At 42.7% G+C, this 10,000-nt stretch overlaps 1 protein-coding gene across 2 annotated transcripts in view; it reads right to left on the reverse strand.

The window, feature by feature from the left end:
* Positions 1-10,000, reverse strand: part of rpap2 (RNA polymerase II associated protein 2) — a 14,013-nt gene that overhangs the window by 875 nt on the left and 3,138 nt on the right. The window contains exons 7-12 of one of the 2 annotated variants that reach the window (XM_027158236.2): positions 8,742-8,777; positions 8,059-8,637; positions 7,574-7,865; positions 6,854-6,945; positions 6,664-6,744; positions 3,985-4,053 (exon numbers count right to left, since the gene is read on the reverse strand). In XM_027158236.2, the coding sequence (XP_027014037.1) occupies positions 3,985-4,053; positions 6,664-6,744; positions 6,854-6,945; positions 7,574-7,865; positions 8,059-8,637; positions 8,742-8,777 (1,149 nt within the window). The remainder of the gene's footprint in view (positions 1-3,984; positions 4,054-6,663; positions 6,745-6,853; positions 6,946-7,573; positions 7,866-8,058; positions 8,638-8,741; positions 8,778-10,000) is intronic. The other variant, XM_047806296.1, reaches the window with a different exon arrangement.

Here is a 10,000-nt window from a genome sequence, read left to right on the forward strand (position 1 = left end):
GTCCCTCTCTGTCTCTTTGTCTATCTGTCTGTCTGTCTCTTTGTCTCTCATTCTGTCTGTCCCTCTCTCTGTCTCTCATTCTGTCTGTCTGTCCCTCTCTCTCATTCTGTCTGTCTCTCTCTTTGTCTCTCATTCTGTCTGTCTCTCTCTGTCTCTCATTCTGTCTGTCTGTCTCTCTCTTTGTCTCTCATTCTGTCTGTCTGTCTCTCTCTTTGTCTCTCATTCTGTCTGTCTGTCCCTCTCTCTGTCTCTCATTCTGTCTGTTTGTCCCTCTCTGTCTCTCATTTTGTCTGTCTGTCTCTCTCTGTCTCTCATTGTCTGTCTGTCCCTCATTCTGTCTGTCTGTCTCTCTCTGTCCCTCATTCTGTCTGTCTGTCCCTCATTCTGTCTCTGTCTGTCCCTCTCTCTGTCTCTCATTCTGTCTGTCTCTCTCTTTGTCTCTCATTCTGTCTGTCTGTCTCTCTCTTTGTCTCTCATTCTGTCTGTCTGTCCCTCTCTCTGTCTCTCATTCTGTCTGTCTGTCCCTCTCTCTGTCTCTCATTCTGTCTGTTTGTCCCTCTCTGTCTCTCATTCTGTCTGTTTGTCCCTCTCTGTCTCTCATTCTGTCTGTCTGTCCCTCATTCTGTCTGTCTGTCCCTCATTCTGTCTGTCTGTCCCTCATTCTGTCTGTCTGTCCCTCATTCTGTCTGTCTGTCCCTCATTCTGTCTCTGTCTGTCCCTCATTCTGTCTCTGTCTGTCCCTCATTCTGTCTCTGTCTGTCCCTCATTCTGTCTCTGTCTGTCCCTCTCTCTGTCTCTGTCTGTCCCTCTCTCTGTCTCTGTCTGTCCCTCTCTCTGTCTCTCATTCTGTCTGTCTGTCCCTCTCTCTCATTCTGTCTGCCTGTCTGTCCCTCTCTCTCTCATTCTGTCTGTCTCTCCGTCTCTCTCTCGGTTTCCACCTGCTCTCACGTTTCAGCACCTTTATACATTATTCAGTCGCTCTGAACAAAACCGCACGAGGCGACCGTGAGTGTGACACGAGGTAAAGAGAGATCTGTGTCTGAATTATTCACGAACGGAAAACAGAATGTGTCCTGATCAAATTCACACCATTGTGTGTGTGTGTTTATGTGTGTGTGTGTTTATGTGTGTGTGTGTGTGTTTATCTCTGATTAAAAAGACCACAAGCTACATTTCTATATTAATAGTCTCTATCTATCTATCTATCTATCTATCTATCTATCTATCTATCTATCTATCTATCTATCTATCTATCTATCTATCTATCTATCTATCTATCTATCTATCTATCTATCTATCTATCTGTCTGTCTGTCTGTCTGTCTCTGTTAAACCACCGCCACAGATTAATAATAATATATTTACCGCCCTGCTAAGTGCTGGATTCTGATTGGTCAGAAGGCGTGATCAATTTTCTATAACATTCTATCAACAGAAAAATATCAAGCATCGATTATGGGTAAAAGTTCACCTGCTAGAACAGGCGAGAACAGGAAGTAGCTGTTTTGTTCCTAATCATCTTCCCATAACAGCATGACACAGTGTGTGTTATTCCTTCTATAGAGTTACGCAGTTCGTTTATTCGTTTAGAGAAATCGCCACTTTACGGATTAAAAGACTACGCGCTGACCGCTGGACAATTTCGGGCGGTCTGCCGTCAGTCAAGCGTTAACCTGTTGTAGAATTCAGATACGAGCTCCATCTTATACCTCGAGTGTTCCAACTACAGTGTGTAAAGCTGAAGAGCGATGAAATGATAAATCAGAGTCTTGGTTTTAGGTAGGGTTTATGAGGGAGGGAGGGGTGGAGTGAGGGAGGGAGGGAGTGGTGGAAGGTGTTAGTGCTGCTCAGGTGGAATGTTTCCCATGCTGCCCTGCTACTGCCCTGCTGCTGCCCTGCTGCTGCTCTATCACGGATTTGCTGTAATCGTGTGGAGATAAAAAAGCAGGAGTCTGTTGACTCAGACGGGAGCAGCACGGAACTCTGGGCCTCGTACGGGTCCTTCATAAAAAACTCCGGGGAAGCCGTACACACCATCTGTCACAGTGCAAACAGCCTCCTGGAGCCTACACACACACACACACACACACACACACACACACACACACACACCTTACCGTTTTTCACCGCAACATGCCAACACTATGCCGACACTAACACACTCTGTATCCACGACGGGGTGACCAGAGGTCTTATTAGAAAGGAATAACACAAGCGGTCCGTGTCATGACGTAAGAGGAAAATAACGAATGACAAAACAGAATGTTGGCTCTTTCAAGTCAACATCATTATTATTTATAAAGATTTATAATTATAATTAGTTTGCTTTCAGCAGCAAAATTTGTTAATTATTTAAAATAAAATTACTTATTTTATTCCTTATATATTCTCTCACACAGACACACACACACACACACACACACACACACACACACACACACACACACACACAGACACACACACAGACACACACACAGACACACACACAGACACACACACAGACACACACACAGACACACACACAGACACACACACAGACACACACACAGACACACACACACACACACACACACACACACACACACACACACACACACACACACAAACACAGACACACACACAGACACAAACACAGACACAAACACACAGACACACACAGACACACACACACAGACACACAGACACACAAACACAGACACACACAATAATAATGCCGCTATTCACTTAACCGCTATTTCACTTAATCTGACCTAAAACTGAGACTCGTCTGATTGGCTGGATTATGATCGATGTTTCACATTAAAGCTCTAGCAGTACCGCCTTATACGGACGTCAGTGGGCGTGGCTAAACATAAAGGAGCCGTGCTGCGTGGTGTGGATCGGCGTGGGTTTAGAACCGGAGTACGGAGACGATGATCGTCCTGAGATGTTCCTGTAAACCTGGGTGTGACGTTCGGTTCGGCCTCAAAATTCCAATAAAGTTCAAGTCGTAAAACGGGATTGTAAAAGTTTCATTCATAATCTTGCATATGCTTGTGTACATATCTTTATCTGTGTGATTAAAATCAAGAAAGCAACTCGGTAATCTCACACACACACACACACACACACACACACACACACACACACACACACACACACACACACACACACACAGGTGTAATGGCTTTACTGAGTGGGTGTTCCTGCAGAGAAAACAATAATCCCTGATTTCCTTACAGTCCTGCACTCCAGCTGTTGTTCCATCACACACACACACACACACACACACACACACACACACACACACACACACAAGGTGGCCATAAACCACAATCAGTCGATAAAACACCTCACCGGATAAAGAAAAAACCCCAAACACTGAGACCGGCTCTTTAATCTGAGCTCACATCAGCTAAGTAACAAGTTCCAGTAACATTTTGAAATAAAATTCCATGCCCCGGAAATTTTGAGGAAAAACTAATTAAGGAACTCGATCCTGATCCGGAGGCAAACGAGCCGATCGATCGAACTCGATGATCTGAAGTCAATACGTTTTGTTGAGTTACGGTTTCAGGGCAAAGTCTCAGGACAGTGTGTACAGTACCTGTAGTAGTGAAGGGGGCGGGGCATGCGGGACTGTCAATCAGAAGGAGGCGTGTCCTATCGTTTCTCAAAGTTAATAATAATAATAAGAAGAATAGCAACAATGTGATGCCTAATATGATTATATTATATTAATAAGATTTCTATCATATGACTAACTACGATTCAAAATAAACAAATACAAAATAAAATGAAAAATATAATCATTTCAAAGGATTTTCATAGAAGTATAAAACACAGCCATGAACATCGAAAAAATCAGAAACAAACTGCAAAAAAAAAAAAGTAAGAAGGTTTTTGAAATTAGTTTTTTTTTTTTTTTTTTTAAAAACCTTTGTGTATTTCGGACACCATGTCTTATTTAAGTGTGTTCACAAAATCCAGAGAAACAGAGACTTACGCTAAAAGCAGCACGACGGCGATCAGGGTCCATTCAGGAGGCTTGTGGACGATGTTAACGTTCGTCAGTCTGGAAAAGACGACATCGACGATTAACCGTCGTCAGACATCCCGCAAGCTAACAGCCTGCTAACCGCTAATCTCGTTCCTCAGGTTAAAAAAAAACCATGAAATAAAATATGAATCGATCTCCGTCCTCCTGACAGACGGACTGATAATTATAACGGAGCAAAATGTAACGATTCTGAAGTAAAAGAAAATTTTTTTAAAATGTGCTAAAATAAAAAACATTAATATAAAAGTGTTTCTTCTTCTTCTATTGTAAAATTTAAATATATTAAAAATTAAAAATGAAGGAAAAATACATTTTAATTTATTGAATATCTTGGTATTCATTCATTCATCTTCTACCGCTTATCCGAACTTCCTGGGTCACGGGGAGCCTGTGCCTATCTCAGGCGTCATCGGGCATCGAGGCAGGATACACCCTGGATGGAGTGCCAACCCATCACAGGGCACACACACACTCTCATTCACACACACTCACACACTACGGACAATTTTCCAGAGATGTCAATCAACCTACCATGCATGTCTTTGGACCGGGGGAGGAAACCGGAGTACCCGGAGGAAATCCCCGAGGCAGGGGGAGAACATGCAAACTCCACACACACAAGGTGGAGGTGGGAACGAACGTGCTAACCACTAAACCACTGCGTCCCCCAATATCTTGGTATAAAAACATATAATGAAATAAACATTACAATTGCAACTGAAAAGAAAAAAAAACATTAAGATTTCACTTAATCAATTATTATGTGCCCGATGACGCCTGAGATAGGCACGGGCTCCCCGTGACCCGAGTAGTTCGGATAAGCGGTAGTAAATGAATGAATGAATGAATAATTATTATGTGGAATACTGAGTAAAAAAATACAATTATATGAATTACTTTTTAATGTCTTTATTTTTAATGAATTTCTATTAGTAGTAGTATTATTGTTGTTGTTGGTTCACTTATAGATGTTAAAGTTGAGTGCAAAATGTTGTACACACCAGGACTAATCTTAAATAATAATAAAAAATAAACTAAAAATTATTTATAATTGATTTATAGCCAGAAGATATGATACAGAGATCAGATCTGGACAGTAATGAGATCAGATCTTAAAGTAAGTAGAGAGTGAAAATCTTCACTATTTCTTAGTTGTTTTTTTTGCCTTGGGGATTAATTGTAAACTGGAGGGAGGGGGTAAAAACTTTTGCACCTGACTCTAAGCCTGTTATTTTTTTTTCCTCTAGCACAATCTCGGTCAGTGTAGTGGGTTTGTGTCGTGCTCCGCTTTGAGTTTATAACTTTCTGCACTTGACTCGAGGCGACGCGAGGTCACTGACCCGACTCCGTTTCGACACCTCTGATTGGTGTTAAACCTTTGTGTGCACGACTCAGATTTAGTGGCCCTTCACGGGAGGAGCAGAATTCCTGGAAACACCTTTGTGAAGTGGCCCTTCAGAGCCACCGTAAATCAGCCCCCGAGAGCCGTACGCAACTTCCTGTTGACAACGCGACTGTGCGAGACGGCGGCTCGGACGTCTCGAAAGCGCGACGCTGCGCGGTTATTCTACTTATACGACAGCAATCTGCCAGTGATTAAAGAATGAAAAAACACCTCAGCATTTACAGATTATAACAAGCAAGTTCCTGTTGTCGCTTACGCGAGCTTCTCACACCGGACTCTTCTTTATATTTATATATTACTTTACATTGTTTATATAAAAAATTAAATTAAATAAATAAATAAATAAAAAACACATCTGAATACTTTTCAAACCATAACAACATCAATAAACATTAGAGTCTGTAGAGGAACTCTAGCTTCCTGGTTCCTAACTCATTGTTGGTGCCATGACCCGGACAGCTCTCTAACGCCTCTCTACTGATTTACAGTGATCCCTCGTTTATCGCGATTAATGGGGACCGGAACCCCTCGCGATAGGTGAAAATCCGCGAAGTAGGATTGGCCCTAAGTTTGACCTTTTCACTGATGGTCATCATCTTCCTCTTCGGCTCACTAGAGGAATCTTTACGAAAAGTTAATCTCGAACCCAATACGCGAGAGACGGTTGACGGCGTGAACGAGAGTTGCGAGATACGACAAGGGAAGAAGCTGGGAGAGGATGCGATGATGTGCAGCCAATCGGCTCAGATCTCACACCGGGAACCAATCACGTGCCTTGTCTGAGTGCCCGTGGGTGTGTACAAAGCCTCTGAGAGAGTTTCTCTCTTTGTCTGGCATCCTGGGAAACCATTTTTATTTTTATTTTTCGATGAATATTTTTGAAAAATCAGCGATGCGCCGAGGCCGCGAAACTTGAAGCGCGAAGTGGCGAGAGAGTACTGTATATCATTATTTACAGACCGTTTGTAAAATTATCTGTACAGTTATTGTATGAATATACTAAGCTACTTGTGCTGGGCCCTTGAGGAGTGTACGTCGCTCTGGATAAGGGCGTAAGTTCTCTGGGTTATTTCTTTAGCGCATAGTAGCGAAGGGGAATCTCAGGGATTGAGAGAAGGCCAAGTCTTTTGCTGTTATAGCCTGGATCATTATCCTGTAACCTCACCATGACCAGTGAAGGCCAGGAACCAGTTTGGGGAAATATTCCTGGAATTCCTCACCTGAATGTCCGGACAATGGCGTTAATATCGTTGATGATCTCGCTCATGGTTACACCCAGAGGCCCGACGACGTCCCTTAAACTAAAACACAGCACAGAACAACCACTTTAAAATAAACAAACAAACACAAATGATACGTATTAACAGGATGAAGTCAGCTCTAAAACAGCACATGAACGAGTGAAGTGACCTTCTGCAGAGCTTCTCCACCACAATGCGCCTCTGGATCGCTCGCTGAGCCTGAGAGTCGACCAGCACCAGCGGAGGGATGTTCTTTGTCTCCTGAACAAACATACGGTTCATAAAAACACACACACACACACACACACACAAAAAAAATATAAATAATAAGTTCAACTTCAAATAATAAGAATGACTTCATCCTAATGAGAATTTGTCGATAAATTATATTCGTGATTTATCGGTTTAATTAAAAGGTGAGAGACGATGACGTTATATTTCTAACCAGAGGTGGCGCCAAAAACACTTAAAATACACTTAAAACAGTAGCCGACAAGAATCTACTGTAAAGTATTAAAATAATCAAATGTATTCTAACGAAAAACACACAGTCCCTTCTATTTAAATGTAAAAACAAAAATGCAAGTGTGTTAATGAAAAAATAAAATAGGTATCAAGATATTAATAATGAAAAAACCCCCCAACAATCTTCCACTTCTGCGTTAAAAAAAACAGCGTTTTTGTTGTGACGCACTGAAGTGTCACAGTGTAACCTACAGTAACCTCTCTGTGACATTTCCACCCACTCCGGTGTCCAGGACACATTCGGGTGCAGTAACTCCTCGTAGTCATGCACGCAGCGCCATCCAGTGGACAGTTTTAAATCTCTAAATCATGTAAACAAATCACGCAGGTCAAAAATGAAGAGGTTTGCGTTGTGTTTGCTCACCTCGCTGTGTGTTTCCACCTCCACAGCTTGTGTCTGCACCTCCTCAGGCAGGACACACACTCCTCTATAAAACTCGTGCACTCTGAGCTCCAGCATCTCCGTCTCTCTCTTCAGAGTCTCATAATCGGGTGCTGCTGCAGAGGGTCCAGCCTCGGCTTCTCCTGAACCGCCTCCTGAATGCTTCACCTTTTCTATATCTTCTAGGTCATCTTCATCCAGCTCTTCCTCTTCCTCCTCATCACGCTGCAGCTCGGTCTTGCTGTGTGAGGTGTAATCTGGTCCATTGAGGAACCTTACATTACAGATACATTCAGGCGTTTAAATAAAATCTAATGAGATAATAAAATGTTTAAAAGCTTAGAAACCAATTAAAAATGAGGGCAGAGCGATGAGACACAAAGCTCATCTAATCTCATATCTAATTTCATCTCACCTCAATATCTCACATATTATCTCATCATCTCATAACTCGTCTCATGGTTTACCTCATGGTCTCCTCGGTTCTCCACTCCATCAGGGTGTGTGTGAGAGCTCCCAGTATACTGAACGTGACCGCTGGAGCTTCAGCTTTCGCTTTCCCGTGGCTCTTTAGCAGGTTTCGGAGTCCAGCAGCAGTTTTTTTACTCATCCCGACTTGTGAGATATTGAGACTTGTTTGGAGAGAGTTTTGATCCGAAACAGCTCTCGAGGTGTCCGAGAGATCAACTTCCTGTAGAAGCCGACTGGTTTCCTCCACTGATACGAAGTCAGTGACTGGTCCTGAGACCTCAGAGACCTCATGACTGCTCTTCTCTCTCTTGAGCCTCGTGCTTGACACTCTGGATTCACCAGCTTGCGGTTGGTTTTCTGTGTCCCGTCGTGGCAGATCCCCCCAGTGAACACGCCGCTGCCGTCCCCGTCCAGCCACCACGCTGGACACAAAGCCCTGCTCCTGCTCCTCCTCTTCACTATACTCGCTCTCGCTGGAGCTTCCGTGTGACCCGACAGATCCTGGGATCAAAGTCTCGATGTTTGATTTACTCACAGTTTTGTCTGATAGCTTCACCTCCAGACCTGATGTGCCTCTGAGCAGAAAAACAGAAGACAGAGCATCATGAGTGCTGCAGTCTGCGTAGATACTCACTGTAGTTATCTTACAGAGAGGTAAAATGAACGAGCATAGACGTACCCATCTCCCTTCTTCAGCAGCTTAACCTCAGGAGGTCTGTACCACAAAAAAGAACCAGTAATCTCTCATTTATAGAACAAACTTATACCTTTATTAATATAAACCCTCAAAATTTCAGCAACATTAAAAAATTCCACTTAAAAGGTGCGGTCTCCGTCGTTTGAAAGCCAATGTTGACATTTGAAATCACCAAAACAAACACGCCCCTAACCCAAACGGGTCCCACCCCTGTATCGATAGCTCCGCCCACACATAAATACGTAACCCAGGCGACTAACAGAAAGAAACGTGTCTTTATCATAGCTGAAGGGAAGAACAATACGATTGTAGATAAACAAACAAGCAAAAATGCCACACAAGCATAATGATGTAAAGGACAAAGGCATATATTAGTTCTGTGTAACAAAGCAAAACCAACGTTACTCACCTATCGAGAAGGAAAAAAGCGCCTCGGCGTCTTAAGTAAAGTCGGCCACATATTCACAGGTCGGAGTTTCCCGAGTCAATAACTCCTGAGCTAAATGCTGTTACTACACAAAACGCGGTTGTAGCTGCCTCTCTACATTACTACGATAGAAAAGAGGTGTTATTTGTGTAGTAACAGCGTTTAGCTCAGGAGTTATTGACTCGGGAAACTCCAACCTGTGAATATGTGGCCAACTTCCTGCTCCTTCAGTTCTCTCCAGCGCTGGAAAGCTGATCCTATATTAACACGTCCTACTTCTTGTCCTTATCGTAAGTCTTTCTTCTCTTTCTTTCTTTGTTTTTATCCTCCATGTCGACGTTAAAACCGCTTTCTGCTAATGTCACACACGCGCACCGAACACTCTCTCTTTGAGCAACTACTAACCAATCCTTTTCCCTCTACAGGGAATTCTGACCAATCCTGCCCACTACTGATCGGACTAATCCATTGTGCTCTGTATACAATTTGGTAAAATTTTGTCAACTGTACATAAAATTCTGATCGATACCGCCCACTGTACAAAAACATTCTCCAGAGGAATTCTAATCCCATGCTCTCTGGAAGGAATTTATTCCAGTGTCATCCTCTCTACTGGGAATTCTGACCAAAGTGACTCAAAATATACAATTTGGCAAAATCTCACTTTCTCCCAAAGGAATTCTGACCAGAATGTTTGACTGAACAAAATAAATGAGAGTGTAAAGTGCAAATAATAAGCATGACTTCATCCTAATGAGAATTTAGTAATAAATTACATTGGTGATTTATTTCTAACCAGAGGTGGCGCCAAAAA

Source organism: Tachysurus fulvidraco, chromosome 22 (assembly GCF_022655615.1).
Source record: "Tachysurus fulvidraco isolate hzauxx_2018 chromosome 22, HZAU_PFXX_2.0, whole genome shotgun sequence".
Lineage (NCBI taxonomy): Eukaryota > Metazoa > Chordata > Actinopteri > Siluriformes > Bagridae > Tachysurus > Tachysurus fulvidraco.